We start from the raw sequence: 19612 nt of genomic DNA, 5'->3' as shown, positions 1-19612 counted from the left end.
ATGTAAGAATGATGAAGAGGACAAAGGGAGTGTGGAACATGTGTTTGGTGCATGAATGCTCCTGGCAGGTCTAGACTTCCTATGTGCATATAAGCATATGTACTGAGAATGTAGGGTGTATGAGTGTGCACATGGTTGCTGGTGGTGTGTGGGTGTGGGTGTGGGTGTGTACGTGCCCCTGCAGGTATGCAGTCTTCAGTGTGTCTCTCAGCAAAGTGAGTGCATAGTGTGGGAGTGGAATTGTTGTGGGGAGGTGGGTTAGATTGAGGAGTGTGCATGTGTGTGTGTGCGCACACGTGTGTGTATAGAAGGAGGGGTGTGGGCAGGCTACATCACAGCCTTTCCAACTCCCGCCAGAGCCCCGTTGCCATGACTACAGCAGAACGGAAGCCTCCCTCGATATATCCTATTAGGGCCTAGCTGAGACTTGGAACGAACCAGATAGAAAGGGTTAGAAACAGAAAGGTACTGAATGGAGGAGACAAAGAGAACCGCGTACACATGCTTGAGTCAAGGCTGAGGCAAATTATGAGGCAGTCGGATCATCTCGCTCATTATGAAGACAGTCAATAGGCTTGGAGTTACAGAAGCACTCTCACTCGCAGTACAAAAGTGCCTTTGTTAATCATTTACTCAGTTTCACATTTCCTCACAAGGCTAAAGCAAAAGTAACATCCATGTACCTCCCAAACGGTTAAACTCCACCAAATGGCAGTCGTCGTTATGCAATGAGGACCACTGAAGGCACAGCAGTCCAAACGGGCCGTGTGTAAATGATTACAAGAGCAGCTCTGGTTCCTCTCCTCAGCCGCCCCTCTGGACAAATCATTGCGGGCCTCTCCACTATGGAAATGACTTCTTGGGGAAGACGACTGGCGTTCTCAATGTGGAAAAAACAGTAAAGGGGACACCCTGTATGGTAAAAAGGACTCTCTGTGGTACAAGGGGACACCCACTGCAACTAAGGGGACACCCACTGCGGTAAAGGGGACACCCTCTGTTATAAAGTGGACACCCGCTGCTTTTCTGAAGAGGGACGTGCCCGTTTGGTTGGGCGTTGACACGGTTACGTGTTGAATTTGCATATATGGCCATTAGCTGCAGGGCTATAAGAGGGGCTACAGTGCTCAGCCACCCAGCTGGTGCGAAGAGACTCGGATCACTAATGAAACCAAAACCAGAGGGGGGGGGGGACAACAAACAAAAAAAAACATATTTCAAATTATTATATTTTGAAATCCTAAAAAGCTTAGTCGCTTGGAGGAAGGCCAACTGCGCTATGTTTTAGTAAACCTCTGAAAGCCACTTCATTCTCCATGACATGGCCACCACGCCTCTCCTGCCACCGCTCCTTCCCCGCCCACCTCTTCCATTCATCCCAGCTCCCCAACCCCCCACCATGCACGCACGCACGCACAAACAAACACGCACACAAAAAGCCACTCACCACCGTGCACGCCACCTCCTCTGGCTCCGGCTTGATCTGTATGGATGGCATCTTGTTGGTGGGCTCTGCGGTGGCAGCGTTGGGTTTCTCAGGACTTGACTGGCACTGGAGACAAGAGGAGCAGGAGCACAGTTAGCCACATGCTAGTCAGGGTGGTCGGAGACACGGACAACACCCCCCCCCCACCACCACCACCACCGAACTGTCAACTCGTGGGTTACCTATATGCTAATCCAACAGGAGGCAAAGCAAGGGGCGACGTAGTGGAAAAGTTACAGCGAGAAACCCCCAACGAGAGAAGTTAGTCTGAGTCCAGAAGGAAGACACACATCAAGAAAGAAAAGTCATGGAGAACTGGAGGAGGATTGAGGAGAACACACAGAGATCTCTACGACAAAAAAAAAACAAAACAAAACAAAAAAAAACAGAGAGGGAAGATGTCGTACTACACGACAGCACAGAAGAGATACGGAGGCAGACAAATTAAAAAGAAAAATGCTGACAAGATGGGAAGCTCTGAAAGGAGAAAAGCAGAGCAGAGAAGGTCAACAGTTACCTTTCACAAGCTATTTGAACTGAATGTAGAAATCCTGACTAACATTGAAATAAAGAGGACAAACTGTGTCCTGGGCCAGGCCCTGAGACTGGAGGAGACTGAAGAAAGGCAAGGAAAGAAAGAGAGAGCAACCGAAACAGGAGCAGGGAGGAGTAGTCAGCAATCCTGTGTATCCTCCCTCTCTCAGCGCAGCACAGTCACACCCAGTTCTTTAAGGGCGAGGAAGGAGAGAGAGAGAGAGAGAGAGCACAATGTGGTAATGCTTAGGCATGGGGGTGGGTGCCAGGGGCCATGTGACCCAGCTGCAGTAGATTCCACACAGAGGTGTGGCCCCCAATCAGCCGGGGTGTGGCTGCACTGAGTGTGCCCCTCCCCCTAACCTCTCTCTCTCTCACACACACACACACACACACACACACACACACACACACACACACACACACACACACACACACACACACACACACACACACACACACACACACACACAGAGAGAGAGAGAGAGAGAGACAAATACACCCATACTGATTTCTGATATTAAGGGTATTGAAAAGCTGTATTAAAATTAACTGGAAAGCAATGTAAATGACATTGGAAAAGGTACTTCTGTACTTGTGTTCTAAACATGCTTTACTGAGGTACTGAAAGTGTGTGAGTGCTCTTTAAAGTGTATCTGAAGTAGAAGCCTCTTTCTCCTGAGACCAACTGATCAACCTTCTGTTGTTTAAAATGTGTGAGTGAAATAGCCTGTGTATGTGCACACGCACAGATGTGTTGTTGTTTATACGTTTGTGTGTGTGTGAGCGAGAGATAGAGAGAGAACTCCCCAGGGAGCTTGCACTGTGGGTAGTTTAAGAAATAAAGGAGGGCGGGGTGGGTGTGACTCTAGCCCCTCTACTCGCCAGCAGGAAGTCACACAGTAGGGGTGTGGGGGGGTTCTCACTTTGGAGAATAGCCACGGAAGGGATTAGAGAGAGAGAGAGAGAGAGAGAGAGAGAGAGAGAGAGAGATCACAATCTGGGTCATGGCTTCCTCACTCCACTCTGTCGCTCCCATGCCCCCGTGGCAGTAAGCCCCTGCCCCAGTGGACCATGGGTAGTGACCACCTGGGACAGCAATGCTCACCACACTCTTCTGACCCATTCTCATTCATTCCCACGGACATGACATCACACACACACACACACACACACACACACACACACACACACACACACACACACACACACACACACACACGCACACGCACACGCACACGCACACACACACATGCACACATGCACACACACACAATAATTGATGCCTGTGCTTAATTGCCTGTCTTTAGGAGTTGTAACCCCCACCTTAGGTCTGATATACAGAATCAACTCCGGGGAAGTTCAAAGTGAACAATTTCTTAATAAAAGCCATTTCATCCCTCATATTGCTTACATGATTTTTGCCCTTTGCCCACTGAGGCCCAGCTGATTACATTAAAGACATAAGCAGGAATAACTGTTCAAAAACTCATATATCCATTGATTGAATATTAACTGTTTCAAAGGTCAGCAAGGGATAGGGATGCTGAAGTCACAAGGATTTCAGTACAAGTGCTTTAGCTCATCCACAGTGTCTTTCATCTATACCGCTGTCGATCATTGACCAAAAAGATGTGTAGCAAAGGCAGGCCAGATATCCCCAAAACAAGAAAACATAAATGTGAAACTGTATTATAAAGTTTCCCCATTGAGGCTGCATTAAATATCTACTGCAATGTACAAAACGATGGCAGGATAGCGATACCCAGTGGCAGAAACTGAATCCACTTGGTGCATGAAAGGTATTAATCTACTGAAGAGCTGATTGATGAGCATTTTGCGATTATGAGAATGTCTACTTATGAGAATACTTCTAAGGTCAGCATCTGACCTCCAGTACTCACTGAGGTTCACCCAAAGGGCACCTCGTGAGCGATGGCTGCGAAAGACACAATTATCTTTTGATGACCAGAGTGGCGAGCATTCGTCTCAAACCGCTCCGCTCTGAATTTCGCAAAAAAAAAAAAACAACAACCCAAAAACGATGCGATTAGGCACAGACTCGGCACCCTGAGAGAAGCCAATCCAATCAGTCCCGTTCAGCATGAGAACAGGCTTGACCGACAGCCATAAATCCTGTCTTTGCCTGGGGTAGGACACAAATGCCCGGTCAATATTGGCTGGACCCGATTTGTCCTGACTCAGCGCTCAAGTTGCACAGCTACATTTCTTCATTTCTTGATAGATACCAGAGGAATAGGTATGTGCAATCTGTGCTTTGTGCGATTTGACCTGCTATACGGAAACAGGTCTTGCATTTGAGACGCGTTCCAAGTAGTAGCCCTTCTGGGGTTAAACTTCAGGTTAAAAGTCTTCGGTCATGGGGCACGTGAAAAGAACTGGGTTCTAGAACCTTTTGGGAAATGGACGCCAGTCCCAACACCCATCCGGGGACTAGGAAGCACAGCTCCACTTACGTGGTGAAGTCAGCTGCAAGGCCCAGCATGGCCCTCTGCAAGCCCAAGGGGGCCGCTCCCAAGAACTTCAGGGGATTTCCAGCTTTGACAAGTCCCATTTCTCCTCAACGGGCAGGTGGGCAGGGCTTCAGAACCGACAGTCGCAGATAAAGTGGCCGCGCTGGGCAATAGCGGCTGCTTCCCTGCAGAGCGAGGTGCGTGAGGCCTAACGAAAGCAGAAGAAGCTAAACTCATACCACATGCGGCCCCGAGAGTGTGTGAGCGTCAACTTCGAAGGGCACTGCATGTGTGTGGGTGGTTAAAACGGCACATTGCACAATCACGTAACCTGAGCTGGCGAGCAAGTTTTACACTGGCTCAGGCTCTGAGTGGACCCTCCCCAACCCCCATCCGGTTTTACAGATGAGGGGAGAAGGGGGACTTTTAACCACCCCCCATACCCATTTTCCATAACCCTTCTGTGGGACACAAGTCAAACCAAATTCTGCACAAACCCCTCCCACTGTCCAGAGGGCGGAGCGGAATTTGGTGGGAGGATTACAAGGGGTGAGAGGGGTACCAGAGTGGGGGGCTTGACATGAAGGGTAGGGTGGAGTAGGGTGGGGGTCAACAATGCAGCCTCTCCGCAAGTTGATGCCAGTGGAAAAGGGGGTGGGGTGCTGGACAGAGAGAAGAGGACAAGGAGACCTATCAGCGCACACAGACAAACACAGGCCACAAACAGCCGGAAAGTCACAGCTGACTACTGTGCACAAACTACATAAAGGTACTCTGTCTGTGACTGTAACATTCACACAAAAGCCTGCATTTCTTCAAAAATTTACTTTACCTAAATTCGCCACATTTGACCCTACGGCTATCTTGTCCGACTGAAGTGGGTATGTAAATGCACATTAATGCACCTGCACCTGTATAAACCTTTCTGACTGCTTCCATCAAGTCCACAAAGGCCATCATTTATATCGTAACTTGCCCTACGAAAAGCCTGCCCTTTAGAACCTGGGCCATGGTAACAAAACCCGCCTTCACCTGCATATCAAGATATTATATCTGTCCGCATCTCAATTAAACAATAAATCAAAACAGACTCATGGCATGAAGTCCCACAGCCACTTTCTAGAACTTTAAGCAGTCCCGTTGCAACTTGGTATCCATATTTACATGCAAGCACCGCGAACGACATGCGTTGGGAACGTAGCAATGCGACTGACGATTAAGTAGATTTATTTTGGCCATCACTTTCCCTGGTGCTGCCCCTGCAATGAAGCGCACCACCAAATAAGGCACACGGGGACCGTCAGCCAAAAAGCGGAGCAGTCCGGACTCTGGCAAACGCGGGCTGGCCAGCGGGGCAGAAACGTGTCCGCATGCTGTTGGGATTAGCAAGCGGAGTCCCTGGCGGTGCTGTACAGGGCGGTCCGGGGAGGAGCGGGGGAGTTTGCACACGCGTGCGCATGCGTTCGTGTTGTTTAAATATGTCAGGGTGGCGTCACTTTAATGCAGGCTGTTGGGCCCTGGGGCACATCTTGTTCCGTGTACCAGCCTGCGCCGTCACCACGTCCCCTCTGTGTAGCCAACGCGCCAACAGTCCAAGAGAATGAGGGCGAGAAAGGGGGGAGGGTGGGAGAATGGGGGGGGGGGGGGCAGAAAGAGAGAGAGAATAACCAGAAAAAGAGATATAGAGAGTGAGAGAGGGGATACACATGTAAGGTCACAGCTGTGTGGTGGTGTGAGAGGAAGAAAGCAGGATGAGGCAGAGGGGTTAGTGACAAACACACACACACACACACACACACACACACTAGACCAGAGCAGAAGGCGGTGAAGCAAGGACTTGCTCCCCCTCTGGAGTTTTGCATTACTCTCTTAAAGGTACAAGGACCACCTCATAGTGACCCCCTCTACATTATGTCCCCTTGTTACTGCTGGTCTCTTTTTCTGGTTATCTCCCTGTAGTCTCTCATCATGTCTGACTTTCTTCTCCTATGACTGGTGGTACACATAACATATGCACTCCTGGCTACCAGAATTTGCCGGGTTGGTTTGCGACCAAATTTTGTCCTGCTGCTTTCACGCACCTGTATCTCTCCGAGACGTCCAGGGTCCTGCAATTCGATTACGCTCTTCTCTCTATACAAAGATGCTGGCATGGCTCAGTTCAGTAGCCTGAAGTCAAAATGCTGGCCCCTACTTGAGCCATCTCCATTAAAGCCTATGGGGTTGAATCACCAATCCCTCTACATAAAACACCTGCATGTGTGCTGTTGACCTGTCTTTGCAGTCTGAGTGCCTCTGCACTCGTTTTTGCAGGGCCTCGGCGTACCACACAACGAGCTCCCTCCAGTTTCAATACTTTGACTGTCTGTGGTGGCAGGTCTCACCCTGATCTCTCCTTGACCATGTAAATTGAAGTCTCTCTCACTCTTTCTTTCTCCGCACAGCATGCACAAAACACAGCGAGGCAAGAGCTCCTCTGACAACTCCACCCTTCCTCTTTAGCAGGGTGTGACCTCTGTGGGAGAGAAAAAGTCCGGCAAGAAATACATAACAGCCTGTTGGTCTGGGAGATGAGCGTGTGTGCGTGTGTGTGCCTGAGAGAGAGAAAAAAAAAAAAAAGAGAGTGAGAGACAGAGGGAGGGAGGGAGAGAGTGAGGGAGAGTGTGAGGGAGAGAGAGAGAGTGGGATGATGTGTGAAGCTAAGCCAACAAAGACAGGACCCTAACTCACAAAGTCCAAGGTCACGGAGTCCTGTTTGTGCCGACTCACACGGACAGACAGGGCACAGAAGGCTCACGGGATGGAGGCAGTATGTTGTTTCGGTTTGTCACGTATGCACTAAAGTCATGCCAGCTCTGGGGCAGCATACTTCAAAACTTAACAGAGCCCCAGATGACAGCTGGAAGTCAACAGTTTTATGGACACAAATGATAGCACACTGCACACACGCACACCCACACCCCACACATACACGCCTAGGAGTGTCTCCCAAATGGCTGGCACAGTCACCACAGCAGAGACAGCAAGCTCTTATCTCACCACACCCTACTGACGCAAGCCCTGCTGCTACTTCCCACAGGCCTCCTGTCCGTCCCGCCCTCTCCCCCTCTCTCTCTCACACACACACACACACACACACAAACACACCCATAACATGCTAAGTTTATGTAGGCCTACTAGCCTATTACTTTGAGCAAACAAAACTTCTTTAAAGAATTCCTACACAATCTTTAATATTCTTTTTTTTTTTTTTTTACTTTGTGTTCTGCACCCACAAAAGGAAAAATTCCCTCAAATATCGATGTAATCAAAAAGTCTAGATGTCACAATTAATAAAAGCAGTTTCTTTTGGCAAGGCCTTTGCTGACTGTGAAGCAGTTTAACACCAGAGACAGGAAGGAAGTTTCTCATTCTCTCTCTCTCTCTCTCTCGAAGGGGACTGCAGCTGAACCAACCTCAAAGAGTGAGCAAGAGATAGAGAGCGAGCGCGAGTGAGCAAGACCTGGTGATGTCAGCCTTAGAGGCATAGAGGCACAGGCTGCTATTCCCTGAGTGCACACCTGAGTACATAGTTCTATTCTATTTCCATGGAACAACAGTGGCAGTGAATGATACCATTTTTGGTATTTCTGGCTTTTACACCAAGCTTGAGAATATAACTGGCACTCACTTGTCGAGGCTACACATATGGGATTTGTATCTAGATTACCAACTCGCTTGGCCTCACAAACTGAGCTGAGGGCTGTTCCCTGCATCCAACGCCAATTGCCACACACACACACACACACACACACACACACACACACACACACACACACACACACACACACACACACACACACACACACACACATTCAGACACACCCTCTCCACCCTTGAGCACCCCACCCCCTCCACCTCCGCTCCCATTTTTTTTTTTCATTGCAGCCAGTTTGGCAGAACTGCAGGGGTTGCTATGGGGACGAGATTCTTTCCCTGGTTAATGATTGTGCTGCAATGGTAGGGGGTCATTCTGTCACATCGCCTCTAATCTGGGGAGACATGGACAATATCCTCACAGCCCCCTGCAACACACACACACACACACACACACACACACACATCTGAAGGCCTTCAGGTCTTCTCCTTGCAAAGCCCACCTCCACCCATTCCAACACCAGTAAAAAAAAACAAAAAAAAAAAACTAAACAAAAATTTTATATATATAAAATTTATTTCACAACACACCACACTTACTTTAAGCCACAAAACAGCAAACTCAGTTTATCCTCTCCCTCCCTTACACTCCCTCCACCCTCCTGAAAGTATGCTCCTGAAAACCTCAACATATACACACCCACACCTCTCCTCAGGCAGAACCTACAAAGTAAATGCTCCACAATCACATGTGCCTCATGCTAGTCTGTTCCTCCTCCAGCCATACTTCACTCTATAAGCAACCACAGGCGTCACAAGGAGACGTTTCCACTGAAGTAGGTCATATGTATAAACCGCCACCATTACAAAAACAAAAACACTGGAATGTGGGGGTTTTTTTGTTTATTTGTTTGTTTTGACTTGAACATGGCCACCATTTGGCTATGGAGGCCTCCACTTTTCTTCACAGACAAAACGTACTTTTGGTTTCATTTTGCAACTTGTGTTCATTATGCAATTTTCAGGCACTTGGGTTGGCCCCTTCAACTGACTCATATCAGGTGTGTTTTCTGTTGGCTGGTTTATAGAACAAAAGCTCAAATGTTGAGGAAGGGTGGCAATGTGACACTTGCCCACATATAGAACCACGTGTGCAATCTTGCATGCTTCCGGGGGGTGGGGGTCTACACGTATGAGACTAAAGGCAGAACTGTTATCATTCAGTACTATTAATGGCTCATATCGAAGGACAATCACGGAGTACTTCATGGGAGCATCTGTCAGACTGCTTGCTTGCCACTCACTGGCACCGTCTCATATCGGTCACAGACCCATGATACCTGTTATTCACTGCAGTGAGTGTGCAAGTTCACAAGTAGTGTGTTGTATAAATGGCTATAGTGATAACAGGCAAATGCAATTAATCATACCACCCATGAAGGTTTACTAGGGAATCTGCAATACAAGATTTCAGGGGACACAGTCCTGGATATCTCTATGGCAAAACAGCAAGCCAAAACCCTCAAAACAGGGCAGGTAGGGCTGAGGTGGGCGAGAGCGCACAATGAAGACTACATATTGAGTTTAGGGAGGTCAGCAAGGCAAGAATGACAGTATAAAAAAGGAAGAAGACACCTCTGACATTTGAGGGAAACCACAATGACAAGAAACAGAGAGTGGAACGATGAGGCAGTTGGCAGTGGAGAGAGAGAGCAAGAGAGCGGAGGAAACCGACAACCGTCCCCAAAGTTTCCGTTACTGCAGCAGAAGAGCAAATCAAGTTGCCATGTTTCTCGAGCTGACAGACCTCCAAAGATGTCATTTAATTTGTTTTGTGATGAGGTCATTCTTTGAGATTTCTTAAGGTGACAATCAATCAATCCCACAGCCTCAACTGAGCCAGAGAGAATCTTCACTGAGGCGTTCAGCATTGGATTACGACTGCTAGACACAAAACCAGCTTTCACTGAAAAGTATTGCGTCATTTTCACTATGACAGTCTGAGGCCTGATGCAGTCTCCTTTCTGAGCACAGAGTGTGGCCTCTCGCCATGGAAAGTAAGTTTAGATTTTCAGGTGTAAAACCTGACTCCAGGTCAGCCATTGCATGGAAGTAAAAAGGTTTTAAACTTGACTATGTGCGAACACCTTTTATCTTTTATGACTTGGCATTACCAGATCATAAAAAGAAGGCCAGGTTTTCACACATTTTGAAAGTTCTGTCTCAGGGAAAAAAAGCTTGAAACCTGACAGCCCAGTGCATTAGGTTTCCTGTTAGCCTGATTATATAATTACGCATACAGTCACTGAAAAGGCAGACATACAATAAGCATTTAAAAAGGGGTAAAGGTCTAAGAGTACATAGTCAGGTCTACTGAGAAACCCTATGTTGAAATGGCTTGGCCATCAGATAAGTTGGGCCTACTTAACTAGCACCATCAAAGAGAACCAGCATTTACATGTACATTTATGGCATTTAGCTGATGCTTTTATCCAAAGTGACTTACAATTATGACTGAGTCCAACTTGAGCAACTGAGGGCCTTGCTCAGGGGGCCAACAGTGGCAACTTGGCAGTGGTGGGGCTTGAACCAGCAACCTTCCGATTACAAGTCAAGTACCTTAACCACTGAGGTTACCACTGAAATAATTTGTTCATATGTCCAACAACTAAGCTCCAGTATAATATATGGGTGTGGTAGAGATACTGAAAAAAAAGGTAAACAAAAAGAACAGAAAACCAAGCAAGGGAGGGAGAACGAAGGTGTAGTTAAGCCTTCAGTCACCATCTCTACAACCCTCCAAGAAAAAAAAAAAAAAAAACATGACCTCAGTCACACCCAGAGTGAGTGTACTGTGGACATGGTACCAGCTCCTAAAAATAACCGTCCACTCTAGGACAGTGACAGACCCCAACTGTCTCAATGCCTAAAAGCAGTCTCCCCCTCCATAACAAGCCCTTGCTAACCCCAGGTCATGTCGATCCCTGCAATATCTCCCTGACAACATCCAAGGGCTGGGACCGCTGGCCGGGTGCTGAGTGTTTAACCAGTTTGAACAAAGTTTGTCCACAGTCTTAGTTAATGATTGATTGCCAGCTGCTCTGGCACGCCCAGATCCAAACATTCGATGCTCTTCCAATGGCAACGCGTCGGCACGCTCGCCTAGCTGGCTCTGCCAGCGTCAGGCCCTGCTGCAGCGGCACCTAGGCCTCCCGTACACATTTACACTAGAGCTAATCTATGTCACAGGGCTAAGGGTGTCGTACTTACTCAGGTAACAATATAAATAGTTGTTTTGTTGTTATGGCGCACGGCCCTGCCTTACTTGTGTTTCGCACAATAGAAGTTGGGTTAAGATAAATGTGGTTTCGCTAGTAACTTTTGTTCATAAATAATAATGCACATATGCAGGCTACAGTTGCAATATATCCTGTTCACTTAAGACATGTAGCACGACAAGTACTAAGAATGTGGTGCTCATCCAAACTATGACACACCTATGACAGCTGAAACGCGACAGTCGTGACTTTTAATGTAGTCCGCACGTGCCATTTTGCAGACTGTAAATCATGCACAAACTTCTGTTTAAGCAACCAATTACAGGAAATGAGAGGATGCGTGCTCAAGAAGGACGTTAGCAAGTCGACGTTCAAATATAAAAGGAGTAGTGGAGAGCAACTGCTCGCACACTAGACATGAATATTTCCATCTACGGTTCCTGTCACTTTAAGAAACTAAGATGGTGTCTTACTAGCTAGCTGCATTCGCTGTATTTCCTTCCTGCCTTGCACTGACCACTTAAAACCCGCACCGATAATGAAAGGATGGGGATCAGACGGACGGGCGGAACAAAACTTATTCAAACGTTAACGTAGCCGCACAATTCGATGACACCGGTTTTCATAAAAATGAGTACTTTGGATACGACTTCGCCGTTCTCTAACTTTACGCAGGAGGTACTTGGCTAACACCGATCAGAGCGAATAGGCGAAGAGAGTGTAGTACGTTAGCTAGCAACGGTAGCGTTACTGCGCTAGTCACCTAGCAGCTAAGGTTCGCCTCTTGCTGAGCTAACACTAACGTATAATGAAGCTCACTTGCTAAGCTAACGGCTACCTTACTGCCTCGCCTGCTAATTTGGGCTCGCAGCTAGCTAGCAAAGTGTTCAGCTGCCTGTAGTAAGAGCATACAGTTCGCTTGTTGACACAATTCTGCAGCGCAGAATTTTGCGTAGACACTTCCAGATCTCAACTCGTCTGAAACGCAGCGACTAGTTTCCGGATAAGAAAAAATCAATAGCGGATAAAAAATACTTACTTTCTTATTACGGGTCTCCGTGTGCATCTCGGTAGCTAAGCGGGTGCAGTGGTAAAAGGGGTGGAGTGGAAGGGGGGGGTCGCTCGGGCGGGGTATATTTGAATAACAGTAATCTTGATGGCAGTTTTCACCTTTCAGATAAATTGGAAAAATAAAGTAGTGGTCGTTGCCTTAGCGAGTCTTATAAATCATATCCTCGGCGTCGAAAATCCTCTTTCCTTCCCCTAGCGTCTTTCGGTGTGTGTTGTTGCCGTGTTCAGGGTTGGGCTCAAGCTCTCCGTCTCTCCTCCGCCTCTCCCTGCTTCTGACCCCACCCTGCGTCCCCACCCCTCAACTGTGTCAATCAGAGGCTGTGCAGCCAGCTGCAGAGTAGCTCGAACCAGCAACAGCGCCTAACCTTGCCCAAGTCAGCCTTTGCATGATAACAGTTTTTCAAAATCATCGCCATTTTCGGTACACAGTTGTTGTACACACCCTATCACCTCACCTAATGACGTCAAGATGTACCGGATGTTCTTTTCTTCTTGACTGCATTAGAACTTTCGTACACCTGTGTACCGAAAACACAAATGTCAGATGTATTTTTCTGTGCTAAGAACGTATCACTCCCACACATTCAGCTTCATATAAACTAATTTCTCCTCATTGTAAGTTAAGCGCAGTGGGGGAAAAGCTACAATATTACAATACTCACTCATTGCTTCCATTGTGGGGAAGCAATGAGTGAGTATTCCGTTTCATTAGACTATCCAAGGGTTAAGAGGTTGTTCCATTTAACTTTCAAGCGCGCTCGGTTTGAGGAATATATTTTAAGAATAAAAGGTGTATTAAAGTAAATACGACTACTCTTCGGTTCACAAATGTTGTTTTAAAGCTTTTTAACAATTATGACTCATTCTAAACTAGCTTTGACTACACATCCCAGGCGCCTTTGTTTGAAAAAGAACACTTCCGCTAAAACAGGAAGTACATCTGTTTTTGCAGACATGAAGCGGTAAGGAATAAACATTTAATCTCGATTGCTTAACCTGTTACTTCCTGATAAAATGCTGGAACGATCGTTTTAATTTGCTGCTACGTCGTAGTAATATCTAAAAACCGTTATTGTGCGCATCAGTTTACCAACCTAGCGAAAACAACAAAGCTGGCTACCTTGCTATCTTGGTTAAAGTTAGTAAGAACAAGAACTGAACTGGGCCGGGTTTCCTCAGGTATCATAAAAAGGTCGCCTCTGTGTGGCAGAGCAAGTATTAAACTGAGCACGCTGTATTGTTTAAGATTATCTTAACAGTACGGCACTTTTAGGAAACACTGTTGAAAAAAAATAGGACATTGTGTTATAGAAGTGTTTGAGTACCGCGGTCTTCAGACTCAACAACGAAGACTTGGGTTAGCTATTTGAAGAGCTTCTTAACCTGTGTGGTTAAGTAAATCACAGTAAATGTTTCGCACGTTTGCATTATGCTGGCTACCATATTAGTCAGAAACCATATTAAGCCTGATTCCTACACTGCGCAGGAGAAGGTGTAAGCTCCTGATGGTCATTGCTTTTACCGAAAATTATTCTTGACAGCTAGAATTTATTCTTCGTATGACAGCCAACCATATTTACAAGCATTTAGCCTAATCAGTAGTTAATGAGGCATTAAAAATTGCTGGCTATTCTTTGAGGAGCAGTGTAAATGTAATATAAAATCGACAGTGGATGTCCTGTTCATCTGGATTACTTAAAATTGAATTGTCTATAACAAAAATATTTTTTGCTGAACATTTAAACAGCAAAGATCTATGTTGTGTATAACTTTACATGTATAAAGAAGACAATGACTGACAATAATGTATCATTCCATTTTTATATTTAAATTATTCAGTGCTGATTTTAGCGATTTATTCAAAGCATGTATTTGTATACAAACATGACTGACACCCTGAAACATGCTCTTCGGCATAGCTGATCACACCTTCTGAAGTCATGAATAAAACAATGCCAGTGAGCTTTTGAATCAGTACAGCGAGGTTTTCACAGCAGTACTTTTCTTGGCTAATCTCTAACACAAATATTTGTTTGGACATCTTGCACTCATTAATTGTGCTTTGATTAATAATACTGTTTAATTATATTGTCACTTCTTAAACACTCTGGTGGGCCATTATGTTTTAAGATTATGATAGTTCAGATACTGAACTGCTGGAAAGTGATGCACCTGCTCCTAGTCTCATTTATTAATAGCACACAGGTACATTTTCTTAGGAATAAGGGAACAGGTGGCTCAAAACACTATGGAGTATAGGGCAAAGTTTACCAATTAAAAGTGAAGCAAATATATGTAGAATTCTGTGAGACCTGCATTACTCAAAATGCTTACTTTGAGCATTTTTGTTCCTGGAAATGTACGTGATGTACATATCATATGTAGTGTTTGTTTATGTTTGTTTATGTGGGATTTTTTATTTTTTTTGTTCACTAACAAGTCATTACCTTTATGCAATCTTGTTGGGTGGATACATAGCATCTTGAAAGTCAGGAGGCAAACCCATATTTGCTTTTTTAGGTGTTTGCTGGGCTAGAATTCAGACTGAACATGAGTCTTATTGTTCCACTATTGTAAACACTGAAATCTATAACTTTAGGACCTGTTTCTGGAATAATGTTCTTGCATCCCACAGGACATTTCTTGCTAGGTTATTTTCTTAATTTATTATACTACTTGCTTACTTCATTAACAGATCCATGTTAGCATGGTTAGCTAAGGCAAAGATAAATTTTACCTAAGAAGATTTTAACCTATAGTCAAGCTTACAATACTACTAAATACATATTACTGCTACCATGTATAAACATGACCAGTGATTTTAAAATCAACAAGTCAGTACTTGAAGTGATCCTGTTAAACTGTCAGTTAGTTAGTGGGTGTGAACGTTTTGAAGAAGGGTGAGGCGGGCAATGTCCCAGTCAACTCCCATCTATTTAATGTACTGCTTTTTTCCCCTGTTGTTAGGTAATGACTGAATAACACATACCAAACTATACTAAATGCAAATATCTGTGTAACATTTGAATGCAGTATAAATTAGGCTTCTAAAACTGACTAAACCTGAAATAAATTGAATTGTATTTTGACAAGTTGCTTTTGAATGTGCAGCCCTTTTAATGTCATAGGCAATTAGCCACACCCTGTTACTCCTTTAGTGAGGTCTTTAGTGTTGCCTATTCAAAACACCAACAGGTTCCCTCAGTCCCATACGTCGTATTCCCGCAGTCCCATACGATCCACATTCATACGGAAATATTCTAATGCTGGCGGTTCCCTCCACAGGGTTGCCCGTCATGTTTGTGACGATGGCCCCATCCCCGAGGAGCAGGAAACGGAGGGCCAGAGGCAGCTTCACAGTCTGCTGCTCCAGCAGCTTCACACAGACGTCAACATTGACCGGTATCTCGAGCGTTGCTGCCACATAACTAGGCCCACACAGTGTAGAATCAGAACTCTTGCAATAACACTCAGAGGCAGAGGGGATTTTCTCACAGTGGGGAGCTTAGGGAGTGTTCCCTGACACTCAGAAGTTGCCTGAACGGCTGGAGCACAAGGAGCGACCATGCTTGTTTAGGACTTTGCTCTTTAAGCATGTCGCCAAGGAAAGACACTCCGATGGGAAATATCAGGTTGAGTTGATTGTATAAGACGACGTCTCAGACTGTGGGTTTATCATGTGAAAATCACTGAGAGAAATTGATCACTCCCAAATAGGTAATGTGATGGGACCCAATGTGTCCCATTACCTGTAAACCCAGAGTAAACTGCATTATGTGTAATAGCAGTACAAAAGTCCCATCATGTATGCACAACATATAACACATGACAAGTTCAGAACAAGCGGCTCCATCAACAGCAACATGCTGAATGACATGCTTTCATAAAATGACAGAGAATATAGGAAATTACTTTCACAACTGCTCATTGATGTCTGTATTTTACAGAAACACCCAAACTCTGTGTTTCTATGGTGTTCACATGCATGTATGATAGCATGCTGGATGTATACCTACAGATATCCTTTCCCTGTGCCCCCCCCCCCCCAGTTGTGTAGCAAAGAAGAAATGTTTCGCTCCAGCCACGCTGTACAAGCCCTTTGGGAAACAGGCAGCAGGCGTGCGAAGCCTCGCCCAGTTTCAAGCCCTGCAGGATGGAGAGCAGGAGCTGGCCAGCCTGAGAGAGCTGGGCCTCACCGACACAGAAATCGAACTGTGGAGGAGCAGGGACCAGTCCAAAAGTGGGGAGAGGGTTGGTTGCTGCTAGCATTAATAGTTTTTTTCTAGCTGTACATTAAGCACCAAGAGATCCAGTCTTATGTTTGTCATCTGTCGTCTCCTCTCCTCGTAGAGTCGGGGAGTGAGCGCGGCTCCTGATGCGCGGGACGAGCGGCTACAGGTGATCCGGGACAAGATGGCAGCACGGGCAGAGCTGCTCACGCGCCCCCAGCGCTTCTCAGCCAGCCGAGCCCTTTCTCGCCGAGAGATGGAGATTGAAAGGGCGCTTTTCCATGGCAATGACCGCTGCAGCTTTCTTACCGCCCTTTACCATCAAGGTTGGATAAACCATACAAGCCACCATGATGTACAGCTTTTCTTTCTAGTTGATTTTTATAATGCCCTAGGAGGTCATTTATAAGATGATTTAATATTGTAAGATGATAAGATGATAAATTATTATTATTATTTGGTATTGACTATGTTTGGGATTTGTTTTTTTTTTCTTATTGTCTTATTTGTAGAGGAAGATTCACAAAATGACCAGCAGGGGGCAACATCCTGTAAACCAGTGGATACATTATATAGAGATTTCCTCAAAGACCAGCAGAAAGACTTGGTGGTCTCCGCTGAACCTGTACCTTCGATTAGACCTGATTTTTCACATACAGATATCAGTCATAAACAGTCAACACTTAAAGGCACAGACCCTGATCAATCATGTGCTTTTGAGGACTGTACTACCACTTCATCGTCTAGTCATGAGCTTCAAACAGCTATCAACATGAATACCCAGACACACTCCCTAAATCAAGGGAAGTGCAGCAGATTGGCTATTTCACAAAAAATAGCAGTAAACCAGCCTATTGGACATCTTACTGCTTTTTCTGGGCAGGGTCAGGATAGTCCAATGACAGTCAGTGGTAGGATAGAGGAGATTTCCAATGAGGAGATTGCAAACAATCGGGAGACGGAGGAGGGAATCAGGAGAATTTCACGTTTTCGGAACTACCAGCGTGGAGAGCCATCCAGTGTAGGTTTTTGTATTTTGTGTGTGTGTCTGTATTTAAAGCACTGAATTATATATGAAAGCAAGTTAGTTTGTTTTTTTAGTTATTGTTCTTTTTATATTACATCTTTCAAATTTATAGTAGCTCTGCATTTTGCAGTTGCTAATTAGCTCACTGAAAAAGTGCACAGAGTCTGTGCTGGCAGCAGTTGTTTTGTGATCTTGCCTCTGGTGTTCCAAAGTTTTGCTAAGTTAGTGACTGTATCAACTTTGTACTAATTTGTATATATTACCAGTATGAGCATGTTCCGAGGTGCATGGTTCCTTTAGAGTCACTGCATCTCGTGAAACATCTGTCGTGATTCCCATATGTCACTGGACTGGTGTCTGCACAGGTGCTGTGTGTGAAGAACATGAGTCTTCGGGCATCTCTAGCCCAGCTGGTGTCCCTCTTCTCCAGGTTTCAGAAGGGTGAAGCAAAGCCGATACTGTACCGCCTACTCACCGGAAGACTTAAGGGCCAGGCTTTCATCACATTCTCTGGTAGGAGAGGGTGGCCATCACCATACTAACACTGACCTTCAAATGAAGGAATCTTTTTAGGTGTCAAGCTCTGCAATTGTGGATGTTTTGAATGAAGCAGTCAGCTTGGGGAAGGGGAGCAAGGACTGGAGCAGGGTTACTGTAATAAGCTTACCACTGTGGAGCAAGTTCTTGTACTGAGAGCACAGCAAAAAAAAGAAAAAAAACGAACATCAATCACTGGCCTACATGGCTAAAAGGTGTCTCATCCATGAAGGGCTCCTTGTTTGCATGTGTACCTGCACAGTGAAATGTATGTATCCAAAAACACTGTTCTTCAACTCCTGTGTGTTTGTATCCAAGGAAAAAACAAGTAAATGGATTAACCTAGTGCCTAACATTTTGCAAATCTGAGCACAGAAAAGTGATGTATGGTATTTCTCGATCAAGCCATAGTTCAGATGGAATACTTCTGTATGACAGAAAAGCAGCAAAAATGAGCCCCTTCCCAAAAACAAGCCCAGAATTGGTCCTCGGTGTGCACTGAATTTACTTTTAATGCCATTTGGAAATGCAGTACTCTGAATGAATTCCGAGTAGCTGTTGCATTTAGCTTTCCCCAAAATTCACACGCATGAATGCAAGGCAGTGCATTCATGTCCATTTACGCTCCTAAACAAGATGTTTTTCAGTGAAAAAAATGATGCATACTCTTAAATTGGATCTGCAGTGGTGTGCATTGCATTCACATATGTGTCTCACTTTTTTCTGTGTGGAAGTGAAGTGCAATAGGTGTTTGGATTTGGAAGTATAAATCACAAAGTGGCAAAAAATGCTCATTTCAGAAATGTAATTTTTGAATGCTGTATTTCACTGCATGCCAAAATTTAACACAAAACAGTAATGTATGTGTAACTGTTTGCTTTTAGCTGTGGTATTATAAATGCACATAATTTAAACAAACCTACAGGAAAGGAGCATTGGATTTCAACAGATATTTTGCAGTTTCTGATTTAGTAACTTAATCTTCCATAGTAAGCCTAACCCTTAATTGTCTCTTGTTTTGCAGATATAGAAACTGCACAGGCAGCCTTGGAAATGTTGAATGGGTACAGGCTGCTGGACAAGCCTCTTGTGATTGAGTTTGGACGAGAGAGGAAAGATCCAAACAGTGGGAACTGTTGTAGGAACACTAGTATAACTACAGTACAAGGGTCTGTGGAACTCTGCAAGGACTAAGCTCTCTAAAGCATTTCATTCATCATTCAGAAATTACCAGTGAGTAAAATGCCATAAATGTTGTTATTTGTCTAAATAAAATATGTTATGTAGATATGGAAATATGTCAGCATCTTTCTGCAAATGATCTCGGGAACTCAGTGAGG

General features: G+C 45.2%; 2 protein-coding genes across 6 annotated transcripts in view; one reads left to right on the top strand and one right to left on the bottom strand.

Moving 5' to 3' along the window:
- klf8 (Kruppel-like factor 8) overlaps window positions 1-12736 on the bottom strand; it is a 23462-nt gene extending 10726 nt beyond the window's left edge. Inside the window, exons 1-2 of one of the 3 annotated variants that reach the window (XM_035526912.1) lie at window positions 12448-12736; window positions 1448-1552 (exon numbers count right to left, since the gene is read on the bottom strand). In XM_035526912.1, the coding sequence (XP_035382805.1) occupies window positions 1448-1552; window positions 12448-12474 (132 nt within the window). In that variant the 5' untranslated portion in view covers window positions 12475-12736. Of the gene's footprint in view, window positions 1-1447; window positions 1553-2003; window positions 2168-4497; window positions 5818-12447 lie in introns of those variants that run through there. The other 2 variants (XM_035526915.1, XM_035526913.1) reach the window with 2 other exon arrangements.
- Window positions 11906-19562, top strand: rbm41 (RNA binding motif protein 41). 3 transcript variants are annotated; one of them, XM_027018206.2, is made up of 8 exons: window positions 11906-12086; window positions 13373-13441; window positions 15765-15881; window positions 16529-16730; window positions 16830-17034; window positions 17221-17729; window positions 18101-18248; window positions 19297-19562. In XM_027018206.2, exons 2-8 carry the CDS (start codon window positions 13434-13436, stop codon window positions 19464-19466), a joined length of 1359 nt encoding a protein of 452 aa, XP_026874007.2. In that variant the 5' UTR covers window positions 11906-12086; window positions 13373-13433; the 3' UTR covers window positions 19467-19562. The 3 variants fall into 3 exon arrangements, with proteins under 3 accessions (XP_026874007.2, XP_026873998.2, XP_026873990.2); XM_027018197.2 differs by having other exon boundaries at window positions 13354-13441; XM_027018189.2 differs by lacking the exon at window positions 11906-12086 and having other exon boundaries at window positions 13244-13441.
- Window positions 19563-19612: the final 50 nt, after the last annotated feature.

The sequence above is a fragment of the Electrophorus electricus genome, chromosome 6 (assembly GCF_013358815.1).
Source record: "Electrophorus electricus isolate fEleEle1 chromosome 6, fEleEle1.pri, whole genome shotgun sequence".
NCBI classification, from domain to species: domain Eukaryota; kingdom Metazoa; phylum Chordata; class Actinopteri; order Gymnotiformes; family Gymnotidae; genus Electrophorus; species Electrophorus electricus.
The sequence above is the reverse complement of the archived record's forward strand: the minus strand, read 5'-3'. Positions and strand labels throughout refer to the sequence as shown.

Bases quoted from the DNA above. Each gene is read 5' to 3' on its own strand.
- rbm41 (XM_027018189.2), top strand. From the start codon at position 13,335: ATGACTCATTCTAAACTAGCTTTGACTACACATCCCAGGCGCCTTTGT. The intron at 13,442-15,764 runs GTAAGGAATAAA...TTCCCTCCACAG, and splicing joins GTTTTTGCAGACATGAAGCG to GGTTGCCCGTCATGTTTGTG. The intron at 17,730-18,100 runs GTAGGTTTTTGT...GTGTCTGCACAG, and splicing joins AGCGTGGAGAGCCATCCAGT to GTGCTGTGTGTGAAGAACAT.